Below are 20,753 nucleotides of genomic sequence, written 5' to 3'. Positions count from 1 at the left end.
CATTTAAATTAAGCACTGTTTTTTTTTTTTTTAATCCATATGAGCATTCAATTTAATGTGCCTAGACAAGATAGACAGCTGAGCTACAACAACAGATGGAGGTCAGAGGAAAAAAAAATCATACTTGTCCTTACCTGTAACATACTCTTTGACATCGTGCACTTTGCTAATAGGGTTATTGTTCCGAAACATGTATAGGTTAAAAGGGGCAGGATCTTTTCCCACTCTGGTCCAGGTGCTAATATCTGGGGTGGTCCAGCGGCCAGCCGGAATGTCGTAGTCTCTTTCTCCAAAATGAAGGAGCCTTGTAAGTGGGTCGTACAATCCTCCGTGGAACCCAATTGCCAGCTGAAAGTCAGGGTTGGAGTCAAAGTAGATCTCTCCGTAAGCAGTATATTGAACCTGCTTAAGTAGGAGCCCATTACTGCTGAAGACAGCTAGCGGAGTGCCGGTGTTGTCACAAGCAATGTAGAACTCCTCGCCACTGCTAATCTCCATGGCAAAAAGGTGGCCCTGCAGGTCGTAGTAGAGCGAGGTGATTTCTGAGCTGGAATGGTTGTAGACATGGGTGATGCGTGTCGGGTAGTTCAGATCAGCATAGAAGAACTGAAGGTGCTGACCAAGGCTGTTACGGGACGCCAGTCGCCTCCCAAGTCCATCATAGCGATACTGGATAGTCCAACCATTGGCCTTGCTGTGGACTCTTACCAGCAGGCCTTTGGAGTTGTACTCAAAGATCTCAGTGCCTCTCTGCCGCAGGAATCCATCTTCATCCATCCGGTACTGTACATCACCAAGGCGCGTGATGCGATCTCGAAGGTCGTAACGGAGCGGCGTGAGCCGAGCGCTGTTACCCGGGTTAAGCAAGTGAAGATTGCCATTAAGGTCATAGCTGTAGCGCCACATCATCTTCTCGTTCAAGTAAACGGTCTGTAGTTGGCCATCCACATCGTACTCGTAGCTGTATTTGGTGGTGTTAGCAAAAGGTCCGATCTTGATCTCGCGTTTGGTGACACGGCCCATGTTGTCATACTGTATGGTTATCCAGTACATGAGGGACCGAAAGATCTCGTATTGAATCTCCTTGATTCGGCCGTGGACATCAAAGTGCTTAGTGTATGTCATGACTGCCGTAGAGATGATCTGATTAATGTCGTAATAGATCACACCAAACTTGCCAAACTGTTCCACTTTGCCTGAGATGTCATCAAATTGGTAGAGGTCGATGGGTAGTGGCGTCTCGTTGATGACTCCTTGCATGCTCGTGACCCGGAAACTGTTATCGTAAGAGTAGTCAAAGCGTGCATTGACCATGCCGTCCTCACTAAATCGGAAGATCTGTCTGTCCACTAGCGGGCCAATCTGGCGATATCGGATGGAGCAGATGAAACCTTCACTCTGCAAGTTCACCGTCTTCAAGACGCCAGCTGTCTCATCGTACGTGAAACTCACACGTGTGCTGTCATACAGGATCTCTGAGATCTTGTTCTGCCTTCTGTACTTATAGAGGATGCGGCGTCCGGTGCCCAAGTGTGCCACACGAAGGAGCTGGCCGTCCTCGCTGTAGTCCACGGTGACTGAGGCGTTGCTCTCGGGCGGGTGATAGATGTTGCGGTAGTAGCCGATAGATCGGATCGTCTCCATGGTGTGACGCGCTACACTGGGCATGGTAATGGCAGACAGCCTGTCTTGTAGGTCGAAGTCAAAGATATACTGTCTCTGGCTGTGGAGCAGCAGCACCATGGACTGGAAATGAAGGAAATAAGCAATTAATTATTGTAACGAGTGTTTAAAATGCAAAGCGTGTGCAAAGACAGGTATTAACATGCAGTTCCAGTGCTGATTTCCTCGTTTAATTGAGGTCTCTTTGAGTCCTCATTTTCTAAACGCAGCACATTTTAATACGCTCGGATGCATAATTCTGAAGTGTTCTGAAATTACTGGCCTTTGCCTCTGCACTTATCTCATAAAGTAAGCTTGGGTGAAAATCATAATCACTTAGTGAAGCAGCAGGTAATAACCCTCTCAACATATTGTAGCGGATAAGCCCGATGCTCTTGTGGTTGAGAAGTCGCCATTTTTTATTTATTTATTTTTTCCCCCCTAACCGCAAACAGAATCTTTAATAAGCGTCTGATGTATGCCGAAACCACCTACTCAGCAACTCGGCTGTGATCTGTGATCGAAAGAGGTCTCATGTTTATTCGGAGCCAGTTTGTGGGGGTTTTGATGGACAGCATAAATAGCAATGATAAATAAGCGAGTCTAGCTGTATGGCCTGCTACACAAAGCCAACAACAAAACTCCCGACATCATTTATCTTGCCTTTTTTTTTTTTTCAAATCTCCTCAATTCATGCTCTGCTGTGAAAAAAAAAAACAGCGAAAAAGCTGCCTGGGATTTTTCTTCCGATATTCATGTCACATTATATTTGGATGATGTTATTTAGCTTCCTCGGGCACTAGGAGTGTTTCTGGATTTGTATTTCCTTCACACAAAGATGGTGATGTTTAAACTCACAGACTCTGTAGTGACCACGATACACAGTACTAACAGAAACCTGACAGAAGAAAGAAACACGACTAACGTCTTAAAGTTTACAGTGCTTGCTTTTTTTTACCCAAACATCATCACGCTACTATAAATCCTGGCCGGCGTGTGTAACGAGCACGAGCCTAACGAGCTATTGATTAACCTCTACATGTATCGATCAGCCTAACTAAATTTATAGTCTACTCCTTCCAGGCTCAGAGCCATTCATTTAATGATGAGGTAGAAGACGTTCACGCTGGAAGATCAAGTCTGTAACGTGGTCTGTGTAGTGAGGAGCATTAAAGGAAGAACAGCTGTTAGGGGTCATTAATTCTCTCTCTAATTCTTTTAAAAATGGGACTAAAAATAAACGGAATTTAGTATTTAAAATATACGTAGAACAGGAAGATTTACATCATTTAGCAGACCCCCCTTATATCCAGAGCGACTTACATTTTATCTCATTTTAATACAACTGAGCAATTGACGGTTAAGGGCCTTACTCAGGGGCCCAGCAGTGGCAGCTTGGTGGACGTAGGATTCGAACTCACAACCTACCGAACGGTAGCCCAACACCTTAACCAATAGGCTACCACGTCCCTATGCACATAGGAGCAACATGGACAGGACGAGCAATAATAATAATAATAATCTCAATAAAGAATTTTTAAATAGCTTTTATACTAAAATCGAAAAAAAAGTCAGAATAATAATAAATAATTTTCTTTATTTTTATTTTAAACATATTTTTGTGGAGCCTAAAAGCTAATAAAATGACAAAAGTACACACACACACACACACACACACACACACGCAATAAATAATGTTTATTCAAATAAAAAAAATCAGTAAAGTCTGAACTTGTGAACTTTCTCTGCGAGTTTTCACAAACTTAACCCCTCCTCTACCCCCTTCTCTGTTCTTTCTTTCTTTGGTCTTTAAACCCCGACTCTTTTCCCTTGAGCCTCGTTTTTTTTTTTTCACCCATAAGTCTTTCTTTACAACACTCCTAAAGCCGTCCCTCACACAAACATCCTTTTATTTCTTCTTTTTCTTCCTCTTCTCCTCTCTCCACGGCAAACGCTGGTATCCACAAAGTCTCAATAATTCAGAGACAGCTCACAAACGTGCGGTACATCCAGGTCTTTGTCCTACAAAACACATTTTTCCTTTGGCTGTTATTTTGGGAAGCTGGCACAGGACTATTAGTGTGTCCTTTGAATCCTTAGAGGGAAATTAAGAAGTCAGCACCTCTGATAAATCTCCAGCTGAGCTCTGTGGTCACAGCGAGTTCCAGTCAAAGCTCAGATGGAGTCTGCTGACTACAAACGAGTGTGTTCCTGAACTTACACGACCCAGCATCAACTTCTCAGATAAACTTTATCAGCACTAGAAGGTCACTGAACACTTTCTCCTCCACGGTTCAGGATTTTCACAGCTAGCGCTTTGTGTTGGTTTAACTTTAATTTTACACTAAAACGTTGTTATTGCGGTCTGACACGAAGCACTGAATTGTTCTACATGATCATTTCATCATACTGTTATTTACTAAATACTACAATCTTTTCAATTTAACTTTTAATTTGACATTTTAAAACTGATTATTGATGAATGAATTATTATTATTAATTATTGCTGTTAATAATAGTAATAATTATTATTATTATTATTGCTGTTAATAATAATAGTAATAATAATAGTAATAATAATAATAGTAATAATAATAATAATAATAATAATAATAATAATAATAATAATAGTTCCTTTGGTTGATAAAACAACAATATTAAGTGCTATTTATTTATTTTAAAAGTACAATATAAGATTTATTTATTTCTAGCAGCACTAAGCTGACTCTACTCCACACTCCACATCATTATCTTTTTATTTAATATATTTTCATTTCTATCTTCTAAACCAATGCATAATTAACAAAATTGATAAAAAATAATAATTCATCTGAATAAATAAATCACAGTTAATGTCTCTTGGGATATTTTCCTAATAAATCACCTTGCTTTGTTTTTAATAGACTAGCCTTTCATATCATTCAGCATTTCATTGGGATTATTTATTAATTTATTTTCTAACATCCACATTTCTTCAGATAACTGAGATGATCTAATCATTACTGTTCTACAGTTTGTGCTCCTCACCTTGTCCAGGTAAGTGTAGCTCCATGACTTGCCATCAGCGAAGGTTCTGGAGACGATGCGTCCCTGGCTGTCGTACTCCACCCGCTCCACAGTCGCCCCTCGCTGGATGCTCGTCACTTGGCCGCTGCTGGAGTAGGTCAGGTTCACGGACATGAGTTTACTGCTGGGAACCCACAGTGTCGGGTGACCCGCCGCGTCATACACAATCTTCAGCAGGAATTTACGGTGGTCGTCATAAATCTTCTCTGTCTTCAGAGTCCGGTCGTAATCCACCGACAGCAGGTTCCTTCCGTTCACCTTTTATACAGAATAAAACAACACAGGATATGGACGAGTGCGAATTTTTATTACCATCGTTTATTTTGGAATATTGAGTATTTTTTACTAAATGACTCAGACACTGGCACAAAGTCATGAGAGATGCTTGAGCTAACTGGATCAAACCCTGCACTGGGAACGAGAAATAAATGGCTTTACTTTTATCTAGTTTATACACAGAACACTGACTAGACCTTCGCTGTGCTTTCTAGACCTTGCGGCTTAATGAAAGAAGTCAGAAAGATGGAAATACATGAAGGGTTCAGTTAAAAGACTGACTTTACATTTTCTAACACACATCACAGCTCCACTATGTAACCTTCACACCAGTAAATAAACATAAAAAGCTGTTGGCATTTCTGCAGGTAGGTAAATACCTTTCTATTCACGTCACATAAATGAGCCAAAAATCTAAACACACATAGGAATAGTTTCTTCCACCAGTCAACAAAACATCATCTCATTAATCAATTCATTCATCATCTACCACTTATCCGAACTATCTCAGGCGTCATCGGGCATCGAGGCAGGATACACCCTGGACGGAGTGCCAACCCATCACAGGGCACACACACACTCTCATTCACACACACTACGGACAATTTTCCAGAGATGCCAATCAACCTACCATGCATGTCTTTGGACCGGGGGAGGAAACCGGAGTACCCGGAGGAAACCCCAGAGGCACGGGGAGAACATGCAAACTCCACACACACAAGGTGGAGGCGGGAATCGAACCCCCGACCCTGGAGGTGTGAGGCAAACGTGCTAACTACTAAGCCAGTGTGCCCCCCTGTAAATATCATGCTAGTTTTGTTAAGACAGTAACACGTGAGTGTGTGTGGTTGTGTGTTGTGTGTTAGCTTCCTGAGTGCAGTTTGAGAAGTCGCGCTCACCCTCAGCTTGCGTCCGAACACTATGACCTTGCCTCTGGTCTGCTCTTTCCTGAATCTCCACTCCACCAGGTTCTGGCCGTTTTCTCCCGGCAGGCTCATGTTCCTCCGGGCCACAGTAGGGTTGGCTGCTCCCGCCAGGATGTGAGGCTCGGTCTGGTAGTGTGAGTCCATGCCGTTGGCGTAAATAACCCTCATAGAGCTGTCGTAGCCCACCTGATAACTGTTCCTCAACTGATCTGTTAGATTAGATTAGAATAAAGAGGTTGCGTGTCATGAATGTAGAACGCCGGCTCTGCATCCTTTACACCAAACGTCTGTCTTATACCACAGCGCTGTGGAACTCTGGACTCTGACTGACCAGATGCTCTCTATTATCCTGTCACTTTAGTTCCAGCTGTCAGGCAGATCACAAATTCCTGCTTATGTGCTTATTTCTATAGAAACAGCTCATTCAGAGGTGATGTCTGTGTAGTAGGGCTGGGCGATAAAACGATAACGATATGTATCGCGATAGACACGCGATCGATATCAATAAAAATGTGTCTGATAAAAGGTCAGATATTTTTTATTCTTCGTCGGAAGAAAACAGAGGTCGTGTAGCGAGTTTGGTTGCATTAACAAAGGCACTCGATCTCTGGTAACCTAGCAACGTAGGGAGTGACACGCTAACAACCAATCATGTAACAGTATCATGTTTGGTTGCTCCATATCGTCATCTCGTGCCGGTCTGCTGGATTCCTCTTCAGTCAGTATGGCAGTTTTTTGGATGTTATAAGTCTGACCGTAGTCACAATCTCGTCTGCAAATTATGCAAGACCGTCGTCCTCGTTTATATTTAACACTTTGCACTATTTTATTACACTTTATTAAGCATTTCTTACATTTTCTGTCATTTCCCACCTTAAATGTTAAGAGATAATTAAGTGTTCATTGTGACTTTAGACTCATGTTTACATTATAATTATTGGAGGTTTCCTGGTTGGTGACATTTCTGTCTTAATAACTGAGGGGATTCTGATCAGAGGAAGGTTACGTTTAAAATAAAAAGGATTTAAATCTAATATATTTTTCTCCTGGTCCTTATTATAAATGGGTCATAAATGATATCAGTAATTATCGATATCGACCGATATGATACACTGATATCGTGATACAGTTTTCAGCTGTATCGCCCAGCCCTACTGTTTAATGTACGGAAGGAGTCTCCAGTGTCGGTGCTTTCAGAGGGAAAGGTGTAACGTTACGTTTCCTCACATCTTCAGGAGATTACGCTCAGGGTTTTGTAGTCAGGAGTGTTAAAGCAGATGGAAGGGATCTGAGTTATTACCTTGTACGAGTGTGTAGAAAGAGTCGATGGAAGAGAGGTTAGTGGTAATGCTGACATCATCGTCTCTTCCAGAAGTCTCGATGTCCACCGTGAGCGCTCGGTCCATCTCCTCGATCAGACTGGTGATAACTCCCGTAGGGAAGGTGACGTTCGTCAGTCGTCCCTCACTGTCGTAGCTGAAAAACACACAGAAATCCGCTAGCACCAATCCCTAATAACCACTAATCGCTATTGTTCCCGAACACTCGTCACTGAACACCACTGTACTGTAATAATCGCTGAGTGTCTTTCGGTAACTTTCGTCTTCCAGGAACACTTTCCGATATGCAAATAAACGCGACGCCTCAGTTAACATGCAAATAAGTCGACGGTGTTATACGGCGGCGCCTGACAACTTTTTGCGTGCACATGATCTACTTTCCCCTGAAAAGAATTTGCATCACTGGTCTATACAGGAAGTTATTATTTTTTTAACCTGTCAGGTGTCAGATTTAGTTAGAAAGCACATTATCTTCTGGTGAACGCTGTAAGAACGGTTAGCATTAGCTTAAATATCTTCCACTGAATTTATTTAATGGAATCTACTGCACCGGCAGTCCATTTGGTTCCTATAAGACCGCACCATATTGTACGTGTGTGTGTGTGTGTGTGTGTGTGTGTGTGTGTGTGTGTGTGTGTGTGTGTGTGTGTGTGTGTGTGTGTGATTAATGTATAAATGTGTTTTTTTGAAGTTTCGATGTTCTTGCACGTGTGTTGCGTGTGCTTTGGCTGATGTGCTGAGTGAAATTCCTGCATGTCCTGAACACAGTGAATAATAAATCCTGCTGTTGAAAGATGAAGCACCATTAAAAATGAGATTAGTTTTATAACCTAGAGCTAGCCAGAAAGCGCCGTCTGTCAGTGACGGGTCTAATCTAATTCTACACACACATGTGAACGTGCACACGCACACGCACACACGCGCACACACACACACACGCACGCACACACACACCGTGTTCATATTAGAGCAGAAGAACACATTTCACATATTCTTGGCCATGTGGCCCATTCAGCAGCTCCTCTTCTCTTCTCTTTCTTCCTCGTGGTGAGCATGTCGGGATTAAATGACAGTTTTTTGAGTGCTGCAGGTTTTTTGCTGTCATGTGGCTGCATCTAGTCGCTGAATGTTCTGAAACGGACACCGAGCCGCTTTAACAGCACATCCCATGACGGCGGCGTAATACACATCAGATGGGATCACAGAGTTTCCGAGCTTTGTGAGGATGAAAAATATCACACCGAATCGTCTATTAAAGACCAGAGAGACCAGCGAGACACAAACCTCTTAAGCTCCGAGGCAGAGACTGATCAGCGCTGATACGGGACTCCGGCACAGATGTTTTTATGTTCTGGGGAAGTCTCGCTTTCCAGAAAATCACTCCACCATCTAATATATAAGCGCTCTCTCTCTCTCTCTCTCTCTCTCTCTCTCTCTCTCTCTCTCTCTCTCTTTCTGGATGTAAACAGCACATGCTGGATATAAATCCATGTCATTGTCATGCAGATGGAGAGAGCAGCAGAGACCAGATCTAGATGATTTTACCGACTCTTCGCATCTTTCATTTATTTCCATAGACTCGTAGATCCTTCTGCTCGGATCGAACACGTCCGTCTGGATAGTATACGCACCACAAAACACTTTCGAAGCTGACTATAAATGTCATTTTACACTTTCAGATGATGTTTGTGGGCACAGAGTAGAATTTATTGCTAAAGGTCGGGGCTTGGTTGAACAAAAGCAGAAGAGAACGAGTGCAGGAGAAGAGACAGAAGTGTACAGTACAGGAAAGTCAGCACGACGCACCACTACAGTGCGGTTCAGTCTGGTCATGTAGTTAGAGCTAAAATATATATGATGAGTGAATCTAGTATCACAGTGCACTGAGTTATAATGTAGCTCCTTACACGAGTGTGTGTGTGTGTGTCTGTGTGTGTGTTTGTATTACACCCGGTCACTTTGTGTGTTGTCTCTGATCCAATAGGTATCTGATTTGTTAAAACTGTCCCATTTACATCAGGCCACATAAACGCGTCTCGGCGAATCGGATATCGATCCGGTCTTTCTGCTCCCGCCCAAAATGCTAATATATTTGACCTCATTTCCGGGGGAATTGAAATGGAACACACTTTGGTGTAGATACTTAAATCTACTTTTGTTTCTATACATTTTACAAAGCTTTTGTTGGACGCTTTCATCGCTCCAAAGAGCGATAAGCGCCCGCGTGTCTTCCGTGTTATTTATTTCTGGCGCGATGGACGACTCGCGAGTCACCTGCGAGTGACATACTTCCGCTTGGGAGGTTGGGACGTATGTGGCTCGAACAACCACATTCATTTACACCTGTCCAGTTTCATCTGAAACGCGTCCCAGACCACCTCCTGAAGGGGTTCGTACCATCGGATTTATATCCGTCTCCAAACCGTTTCGGAGGGCGTTTAGACCTGGTCTTTTTACCGTCGGATAGCTATCTGATCACAGAAAACGCAGGAAGTGACCAGGTATAAAAACCCCTTAGTTTAGTTGGTGATGGAGCTGTGTTGGTTTACTGGAGCACATTTCAGGTACAACGCTGATCCCAAGTGTGGAGTGAAGATGAACATTAAATAGTGTTCACATTCCAGTCACATGTCCCTACTGTTATTACTGTAAATGTCCTCAATTAGGTATTTTCTATCCACTCAGTCACGACAAAATCAAATCCATGTCACTTTCATGGTGAACCAAACTAAAGCCAGCTTCAATTCAACAACGTCTATGAGCTGTGATTCAGCCGTAACACTGACCTCTCTGACCAATCAAACGCAGCACGGGATCTGATCCCATGATGCACCACTGCACATGGCGAGAGCGAAGAAACACACCACTTAAAAATGCTTTAAACTGCAGCGTTTATTAATATTTATCATTAAAAGTTTTATTTTTTTAAGTTAAAATCTTGTAATGTTGAATGTGAAAGTTTCATTTCTATAACATAAAGATCTTTTTAATGTTTGAACTTCTTTTGTATTAATATGTCACTTATAATGTCCTAATAGTTAAGCTTTGGGTCAAAACGCTTCGTTTTTAAGTCATTAGGAAAGATTTCTTAATGTTTCATGTCGGATGTGTTTGAGTTTTAACACAAACCTTCTGTACGGCGTCTTCATTAACAGACGCTGTGGAACGTTTGGCTTTTTAAGCGTCCGATTGTTCAGTGTGGAGAGTTTAGATTAAAAGTTTTGCCTAAAATGTACAGAATAAAAAAAAGTTTTTATTTATTAATGTTTTAGTTTTTTTCCTCCCAGGAATGCCGTCATTTCCCGCAGTGTGTTAATCTTTTCATTGGGTTCTAGATTATGTCCATTATGAAGTTTTGTTTATTTACCTGGATGTTTTTTAATGGCCTGAATTCTCTGTGTAAGCGGATGTGACTTCACCAGGTTCGGTTTGAGGAACTTTCTGAATGTTCAGGCTGCAGTGTGTGTAGACTTGTGTTAGACTCACTCGTAGAAGGTGCTCCAGCCAATCTGCGTGCTCTTGGTGGCGAGCAGGCCGCTGTTGCCGTGGTAAGTGAAGAGCGTGAGCTCCTGTCCCTGAGCCGTCAGCGTCTTCAGGCCTCCGTTGGTGCTGATGGTGATCCAGATCACCTGGTTGTCGGGGGCGACTAGGCGTACGGGCATGCGGTTCGGGTCTCGGCGGACACGGAGAGTGTTGCCGTTGCCGTCAGCGACGGCGGTGACATCACCCTCGTTGCTGTAGCTGAAGTTGTACAAGTAGTCCCCGGTAACGAGGCTCAAGGTGTGCTGGTGCGTGCCGTTCACATCGAATATGTAGAGCTCCTGCGCTGCTGGAGAGGCCACTTCATAAAATCCAGACGAGGCCAGAGGAGGGCGGTTTCGTGAAATGGCTCGGATACGGATGTTGCCCAAATCGGCGACGTAAAGAGTTCCATCAGGGGAAACGACCAGCGAGGATGGGGCATTTAGCCTAGCATCTTTAGCGTAGCCGTCTCCCGTGAGGTAGCAGTCACAGTTGGCGTCGTTTTTGCAGTCGCACTCGGATGGCGCCCCCGCCAGGTGCGTGATCTCTCCGTCTGTGCTCACCTGCCGCACTCGGTTGATCTTCTTCTCGTCGCTCTCGGCGATATACAGCACGCCGCTGAAGGACACGGCGATGGCGGTGGCGCCCTCCAGGGTGGTCTGGATGGCACGTTTTCCCAGAGCGTACTCGATGCCTGGAACCTGACAGTGCATGGGACGTCCCGCTACGATGCGCACCTGTCGGTTCTCCGTGATCTGAAGTACAACGTTGTTGTCCAGCACATAAATCGAGTTATCCATGGGGTTGATGGCCAAGTCTGTTGGCCACTCCAAACGCACCTGCGGGGAAATGAGATGCAGCACAGATGTTAGAGATACGCAATCTGAATACAAAACACACACACACACACACACACACACACACACACACACACCTTTAACACTCGCACATAGTTTTAAACTTTTGTTTGGGTAAATCATTAAAACTTTGGGTGTTCATGATTTCTGAGCTTAGACGTTGTAACTTTAGCCCAGCTAACGTGTCGACGCTACGTAAGACTGATATCTAAAATGGCCGACGGTTAGCTAGTCACATGGCTGCTTTTAGCTGATGTTAGCGAGCGCTTATCTGACTTCCGTACTGAACATTTCAGACGTCGAGTTCTCATGCAGAAGCCGACGGCGTAACGGATATAATGTAACAGATGAGAACAGATGATATTAAACGATGCCACAGCGAGCGTGTGTTTAAGTCTCTCCGTTGCTTAGCGTTCGGAAGGTAAAGGCCTATAGTGACTGTGCCTTTTAATTCCTCTTGTCCTCGTGTCCTCGTGTCTTTCTCTGAGGCTGAAGCGTCTCCGTGACACTGATGAAGAAGAATCCTTTACTTTGGAGCTCTAATACGATGCGGGATCGTACTTTATTTCATTCTACTGTTACTGGGTCATTTATTTTGTGCCAGAGGGGATAAACAACAACAACAACAAGAAGCAGAAGTAAAATCTTGAGCGTTGGGTATCGATGCGGATCCTTTTTTAACGAGGATTTTATGGCACTTTTGTCACTAATAGTCTCTTTTCTAGGTCTGAATCAGAGCGAAATTTTCTCCTGATTCGTTTTCTGCTTGGTTTCCTGCTGCACGTAATTAAACGAATCAAAAAACAAGAAAAAAAAAACGTGTGTGTGTGTGTGTGTGTGTGGGACTGAAAACGACCTTGAACAACACTTTGAACCAATTAAGTGCGTGTAGAAATCAGCAGAATGATCCTGGCCCAGAGAACACGGAGCTGGGGCTAAATTAATGATTAGATAATTATATAAAGAGTGTAAGAGCGTTTGTGTCACATGCAGCTGCTCTTCTTCTCTTCCTCTTCCTGCTGCAGAGCTCCGTACAGGCCTGCGTCCTTCAGCGCACAGACAGAAAATGCACCTACGTTTGATGGACTTCCTGCACTGGAGTCGAGTCAGAGTCAGAGTCCTGAGATAAAGCCGGCGAAGTCCAGTTCTATTCAGACACCATTACAGCATCTCGTCGTCTGATTGGTCAGTTTAATGTCTCTTTAGGAGGTGACGATTAACAGTGACGATGTCTACAGGAAGTCCACACTTCTGCTCTATCGTCTGATTGGTCTGATGACGATTAACAGTGACGATGTCTACAGGAAGTCCACACTTCTGTTCTATCGTCTGATTGGTCAGTTTAATGTCTCTTTAGGAGGTGGCGATTAACAGTGACGATGTCTACAGGAAGTCCACACTTCTGTTCTATCGTCTGATTGGTCAGTTTAATGTCTCTTTAGGAGGTTTGATGACGATTAACAGTGACGATGTCTACAGGAAGTCCACACTTCTGTTCTATCGTCTGATTGGTCAGTTTAATGTCTCTTTAGGAGGTTTGATGACGATTAACAGTGACGATGTCTACAGGAAGTCCACACTTCTGTTCTATCGTCTGGGTGAAGAGGCAAATTGTAAAGAAAAAAAAACCTTCTTGTCAGTAATTCTGTCCAATCAGACAAAGTGTGGTGTGGAGGCAGTGAGTCAGTGTTTAAGATGGAGGAACAGCTGTGTGGTTAAAGCACAATTAGCTCAGAGTGTACGTGATGACAATCAAGCTGAACGTCCTCTCACTTACAATTAACACCAAAGGGTTTTATAATCACACTCTCTCTCTCTTTCTGTCTGTCTGTCTCTCTGTCTCTCCACATCTCTCTCTCCCTCTCCCCTCAAATCTCTCTCTCTCTCTCTCTCTCTCTCTCTCTCTCTCTCTCTCTCACACACACACACACCCACACACACACACCTCTCACTCTCTCTCTGTCTCTGTGTCTGTCTCTCTCTGTCTCTCTCTCTCCACATGTGTGAATGTGAAGGGAACGTGTGAATAAAATCTTTGGCCTCTTGCCCATTTCCATGACTTTCTATCCTTTCCTCTTTTTTATATTAAATAAACTGTAAAGTTAATAGTTATAAAGTTATATGTAGTTATGAGGAAGGGAGGGAGAGAATAGTGATGGAGAGAGGGATGATGGAGAGAGGGAGCAGGACATTGTAGTGTGCCATGTGTCTCATGCACAGTGTCAGGTGTGAGGTGGAGAAGACTGGCACACAGGTGGTGGAGGAGGAGGAAGAGGAGGAGGTGTAAGAGCAGGATGGTGAGACACCTCCTTCTTCTCCTCCTCCTTCTTCTCCTCCTGTACAAATGAATCTGTGCTGGTGAAAAAGGACAGATTGTTAAGAGAGCTAAGTGAAAGTGGAACAGAATAAAAGGAGTCATGATCACTTTCCTCTCTGTCTGTTCCTCTGACACCAGGCCACATTTCACACTTTCTCCTGTTCATGAAAAAAACGAAACGATTCCCCTCCTGCCTGCTTTCCCTCACTCTTTCCCCCCCTCTCTCAGTCTCTCTGTCTGTCTCTCCCACTGTCATTCTTTGTCTTTGTCTCTCTCTCTTAACTCTGTTCTTCTCTAATTCACAAATTCACGTATTCATTTTAAGTGGAATCTCTCTCTCTCTCTCTCTCTCTCTCTCTCTCTCTCTCTCTCTCTCTCTCTCTCCGTCTCGTAAGAACATTAAACACTAATGCTGTAGAAATAAAAGCTTTCTCATCTTCTGCGTCTGCATTATACATGATCCACTTCAGCTTCACTGCTAACACTATTTGACCATTAACACGGGGTCGGGGTCCTCAGGCTGATGGACGCTGGGGACAGAAACACACTCCGAGGGACAGATGCGGAGAGAGAGAGAGAGAGAGAGAGAGAGAGAAAGCAGGATTGACAGGGTCTCATGGTCGAGCAGGGCAACATATATTTAATTATATTTTACACTACAGAAATTAGCCGACGATTACAATTAAAAAATAGATAAATAAAAGAGCAGGTGATGCTTTTTATCCCTTCATGGCACCATGTCATTCTGGTCACAGCCCATGTCCACTTTCTAACTCTGAGCACACTTTTCTGCTCCGCACTGTAACAAAGCTCCTATTCTGTACGCAGTAGGCTTTAATGCTCCTCGAGGATCGTTAATCCGCAGATTAAACACGGCACAAGTTCACTTATCTCTTCTTTATATGCTGCTCAGCTCTCATAATCTGCTACTTACCAGGGTTTACAACATGAAGCTCCACTCAGCGCTCGCACTGCAGGACCCATCTACAGACGCGCTTACAGACGCCATGAGACGTCTCCTGAGCTACACCGACTATATACCATACCGTAATATTTATAATCTTACTGTCTGGTGTCTGGAGGTTCTCTTGGTACTCTGGTTCCTCTCAAGGTTTTATCCTCATATCATCTCAGGGAGTTTCTCCTCACCTCCTGCTCATTAAGGAGCATTGAATTGGATCTTTTTTCAGCTCTTTTTTGAGAATTTCTCACCCACATAAACCAGGACGGAGATAATCCTGGATGACCAGACCGCGTGTGTTTGTGGAGATCTGGTGTACGTGTGGTGCCGGAGAGCCGCTGGAACATCACCGGGACTTCAGAGACGCGTGAGCTTACACAATACACACTGAATTCAGTACTAGTAGGATAATAAATCTAGTATAATATTCACTCATTTTCTACGGCTTATCCGAACTTCTCGGGTCACGGGGAGCCTGTGCCTATCTCAGGCGTCATCGGGCATCGAGGCAGGATACACCCTGGATGGAGTGCCAACCCATCACAGGGCACACACACACTCTCATTCACACACACACTCACACACTACGGACAATTTTCCAGAGATGCCAATCAACCTACCATGCATGTCTTTGGACCGGGGGAGGAAACCGGAGTACCCGGAGGAAACCCCCGAGGCACGGGGAGAACATGCAAACTCCACACACACAAGGCGGAGGTGGGAATCGAACCCCCAACGATGGAGGTGTGAGGCGAACGTGCTAACCGCTAAGCCAACGTGCCCCCCCTTGTATAACATGTAGTATCTATATAGTAAATCATTTAGAATAATTAGCCACAGGAAGTAAATTCCAGTTTACACATAAATAACCTTGTTGTTTAATAGAATTAAATAACAAGGTGGTGAAAAGCAGAAATGCCTTAAGGCAGGTGTGAGAGAGTTAAACTATAAGTAGGACACAGGAAAGTTTCACTCAAGTGTTGCAATCCGTTTTCAATACTTTTTTTTTTAAACGATTCAGGAAATGTTAATACGGCTGTTTTGGGGAAACGCAGCCCGGCGTGTTATATGAAACAATTTCATGGCAGCTATTTTTGAGAGCTGAAATGGACAAGGATATATGAAGTTCATCTTAAAATATTAGATGACTGTACTGGAAATAAGACTTTACCTTCTGTCCTGCAATAAGAAACATAAAAACATCATCCATCATTTGTCTGAAAGCTCAGAACGACAGAGCTTCCTGTGTCCACCTGCGTCCTCGTCTACCGCCGCTAATCCGATACGCCGTGCTTTGATGAGTTTCAGACAAAAATGAATATATACCGGTTACACGGAGCGTTTAGGCTCCGCCCACATACCCATGAGGCATGAATGCGATGCCCTGATTGGCTGAAAGATTCATAAACACGTGTAAAGCAAATCTGTTTGTTAATCTACTTCCTTCATTTTGCGTCATTTGAATTTTTCACGTTAAAGTTGGTGTTCTGAGATCGGACAGGAGGCGGAGATTAGACACACTGTAATAGTGAAGTCTAAAGCACAGCACTGCTGAATGATCAGGTGAATAATTATCACACAGGTTTATATTAATGAGCTCAGTCTATTGGACTGTCCTGAGTTTACTCAACACTGTCCTGAGTTTACTCAACACTGTCTATGTTAAACACCACATTGTCTTTACTCAACACTGTCTATGTTAAACACTGTCTTTACTCAACACTGTCTATGTTAAACACTGTCTTTACTCAACACTGTCTATGTTAAACACCACATTGTCTTTACTCAACACTGTCTATGTTAAACACCGTCTTTACTCAACACTGTCTATGTTAAACACCGTCTTTACTCAACACTGTCTATGTTAAACATTGCCTATACTCAACACTGTCTATGTTAAACACCACATTGTCTTTACTCAACACTGTCTATGTTAAACACTGTCTTTACTCAACACTGTCTATGTTAAACACTGTCTTTACTCAACACTGTCTATGTTAAACACCACATTGTCTTTACTCAACACTGTCTATGTTAAACACCGTCTTTACTCAACACTGTCTATGTTAAACATTGTCTTTACTCAACACTGTCTATGTTAAACACCATCTTTACTCAACACTGTCTATGTTAAACACCACATTGTCTTTACTCAACACGGTCTATGTTAAACACCATCTTTACTCAACACTGTCTATGTTAAACATTGTCTTTACTCAACACTGTCTATGTTAAACACCACATTGTCTTTACTTAACACTGTCTATGTTAAACACCGTCTTTACTCAACACTGTCTATGTTAAACATTGTCTTTACTCAACACTGTCTATGTTAAACACCATCTTTACTCAACACTGTCTGTTAAACACCACATTGTCTTTACTCAACACTGTCTATGTTAAACACCGTCTTTACTGAACACTGTCTATGTTAAACACCGTCTTTACTCAACACTGTCTATGTTAAACACCGTCTTTACTCAACACTGTCTATGTTAAACATTGCCTATACTCAACACTGTCTATGTTAAACACCACATTGTCTTTACTCAACACTGTCTATGTTAAACACTGTCTTTACTCAACACTGTCTATGTTAAACACCACATTGTCTTTACTCAACACTGTCTATGTTAAACACCACATTGTCTTTACTCAACACTGTCTATGTTAAACACTGTCTTTACTCAACACTGTCTATGATAAACATTGTCTTTACTCAACACTGTCTATGTTAAACACTGTCTTTACTCAACACTGTCTATGTTAAACACTGTCTTTACTCAACACTGTCTATGTTAAACACCACATTGTCTTTACTCAACACTGTCTATGTTAAACACCACATTGTCTTTACTCAACACTGTCTATGTTAAACACCACATTGTCTTTACTCAACACTGTCTATGTTAAACACCACATTGTCTTTACTCAACACTGTCTATGATAAACATTGTCTTTACTCAACACTGTCTATGTTAAACACAACATTGTCTTTACTCAACACTGTCTATAATAAAGTTTTTATAAAACACCATCTATACAAAACACTGTCCATATTAATCACTGTCTGTAGCGAACACCATCTATAGTAAACACCCCCATAGTAAACACTGTCTTTATAAAACCACTGTCCATATCCATCACCATCTATACTTAACATAGTCTGTAATAAACACCGTCTATAAAAAACACTGCCTTTAGAAAACACCATCTATACAAATTGCTAGAGATCTCCGTCCGTAGTAAAGATGAAGGTTATAAAGGTTCTGTGTTCAGTCGGTGGACAAACCGGTGTTTAGTGTAAGTCTTTAGTCTCCCAGCAAACACACTGCTGTTTCTTCCATAAAGACCTGAGAGTGCTGCGAATCGGTGGCGTTTCACCCGACCGCAGCTTCTGGTCCTCTTTATTCGTGTGAGAACGAGACACTGCCATGTTTCTACATTATAATGAACGCTTCCTGAAGGCTAAGTGTGATCCTCCTAATGAGCCCACTTCAACACTCCAACACGTTCCAAGTGCTGCAGTGAGAGTTAACATCGTCCAAACGAAGAAAAAAAAAACCCAGCCACCGAGCTCTAATCAGACAGAGTTGGACCGTCGTCACGCTGAGATTCTATTTTATTTCAGAGACAGAACTGAACTGATGGAGAGAATAACTGAGTTTTTCATTTAGAACAGACAGATGGGGGCAGTGTAGCTCTGTCACACACAGAGGGAGAACCGTGTGTGTGTGTGTGTGTGTGTGTGTGTGTGTGTGTGTGTGTGTGTGTGTATCTGATGTGTTTACAGTATATCAAAAACATCATTTTATTTTTTAAATCTTTGACTATTTTCCTGTATGTAAATGTTTATCATTATTTAACGATTATTTTGTGATGAAGAGATTTTGTGATGTAAAAAAAAAAAAAATGAAACCGAGATCAATGTCAGAAGTCACAATAAGCTGGTTGCATAAGTATTCACACCCCCCGGACTAGCGGTCTGTCGAGCGGTTTGCGGTTTGATTCGAGAGCTCGGTGTAAAAGTCCGTCAGCTTGACTTTAAGGGTGAAATTTCTTCCTGTTCTTTCTTCTAAAACCATTTGAGCTCCACCAGAAGCTTGAGTACGAGTATCTCGTGTTCACTGCTTGCTCCTGGTATGTTCACCTCACACTCCTTTTGTCTGAGCGCTGGCTTGCGGTGAACTCGTTCCTGTGTTGATGAGGATGTTGGCTTTGGGTCGTTGTCATGCTGAAAGGTGAAATTTCTTCATTTTCTCTTCCCCAGCAGACCCCTGAAGGCTTCACACTAAAACACTGGCACTTGTAGTTATTTCTGATTCCTTCCAGCTTGATAAAAGCCCCATTTTTGGCCGAAAGCAGCTCTGAAGCTTGATGCTACCACCACCGTGCTGCTCTGTGTGGACATGGTTCTGTATGTTTGGCATCAAAAATGGCATGATGGGATTTTTTTACACCTTTTGACTCGGTCTCATCAGACCAGAACATATTGTGCCACGTGGCTTGGGGTGATTTTGTGCCTGAATATTTTTTTCCTACCTCCTCACACAGATACGTGAAGAATACAACAGCTTGCTGTCACACACAGAGTGTAAGCAGTATTTTATCAGATCTTCCTGTGGCTCCAGCTTTTGTCTTCTCCTTTCATAAACGTTGGAGGGACGTCCCGGTGCTCCTTAGTCTCCGTTTATTAACGGGGGCCTTTATGCTGTTATAATTGTTTTGGAAATTCTCTTCGTCTCATCTCCCGATAGAAACATTACAATAAGTCAGTATACGAGATGCTCCGTAAGCTCTTCGGCTTCAGCAGAGGAACCCGACAAGATCTTACAGAAGCAGCCGATCTTCATTTTGTGGTCCATCGGAATCACGTCACTGATGTGATCGGTTCATTCTGAACACACCCACGTTTACAAAAATGACGAATTATTATTGTCAACTTTTAAAGGTTCCTAATTGTTTTTTGTTTTTTTTTGCTTCATTTCTAGAAGCTGTAATTTCACACCAAGGCTGTAAAAATGTTCTATCGTGATTTCTCTTGTTTTTATTTCTTTATATCCAAAAATATGAATTCGATCATTTCTACAGTATCTAACTCTGAGCATTTTAGTTCAATAAACATTTCTTTTTAAAACGAGATAAAAAAATGTACGAGATAAAAAATTTTTTTACTTCTGATAACTTGATCTAGTTTTTTTTACATCCTGCATCATTTGTTTCTAATCCCATTATTTTGTATGTACCGTAATTAGTGGAGTAACGCCGATAGAAAGGATCCTTATTTTAGAGCCGATCGAAATAGTTTGCCTTTAGGACAGAACGGATAACAAAGACGTATTTATTTTAGCCAACGAGACATATTTGTGTGTGGTTCATTATCATATATATCATGTAGAAATACACACAACTGCTTCACGCCTCTTTATTTCCCTGCTCTCGCTTGTAAAATACCTGATTAATGTCATTACCGTATTACGGGCCGCTCAATTCGGGATATAAATAAGTGCTAGAATAAAAACGGAATGATTTTTAATATTCCCTATAACACACACACACACACACACACACACACAAACAGGTTTTTGCTTTTATCTTCGGTGGAATCAAATATTAAAGCTGTAATAAACACTGCATTCATATGAAGGTTGTATTTCTGTGTTTCCCGCGCTGGTCACAGTAATGACAGTATTAATGCCACCATAATGACATCATATCGAGGCCCGAGGGACCACAATGTGTTTAGCTCAATGTTTTATGCATAATGCCATAAAGGAGACTCGCTTTAACTCGCCGGCGATTCGGTTTTTCACTTACAGTAACGTG

General features: G+C 42.5%; 1 protein-coding gene across 1 annotated transcript in view; it reads right to left on the bottom strand.

Moving 5' to 3' along the window:
* The window catches only part of tenm3 (teneurin transmembrane protein 3), a 107,292-nt gene that overhangs the window by 4,388 nt on the left and 82,151 nt on the right, over nt 1–20,753 (bottom strand). Inside the window, exons 18-22 of the mRNA XM_047812596.1 lie at nt 10,757–11,631; nt 7,231–7,406; nt 5,904–6,139; nt 4,690–4,986; nt 135–1,746 (exon numbers count right to left, since the gene is read on the bottom strand). Of these exons, the coding sequence (XP_047668552.1) occupies nt 135–1,746; nt 4,690–4,986; nt 5,904–6,139; nt 7,231–7,406; nt 10,757–11,631 (3,196 nt within the window). The remainder of the gene's footprint in view (nt 1–134; nt 1,747–4,689; nt 4,987–5,903; nt 6,140–7,230; nt 7,407–10,756; nt 11,632–20,753) is intronic.

Source organism: Tachysurus fulvidraco, chromosome 4 (assembly GCF_022655615.1).
Source record: "Tachysurus fulvidraco isolate hzauxx_2018 chromosome 4, HZAU_PFXX_2.0, whole genome shotgun sequence".
Lineage (NCBI taxonomy): Eukaryota > Metazoa > Chordata > Actinopteri > Siluriformes > Bagridae > Tachysurus > Tachysurus fulvidraco.
Note: the sequence above shows the minus strand (reverse complement) of the source record. Positions and strands in the feature narration are given on the sequence as shown.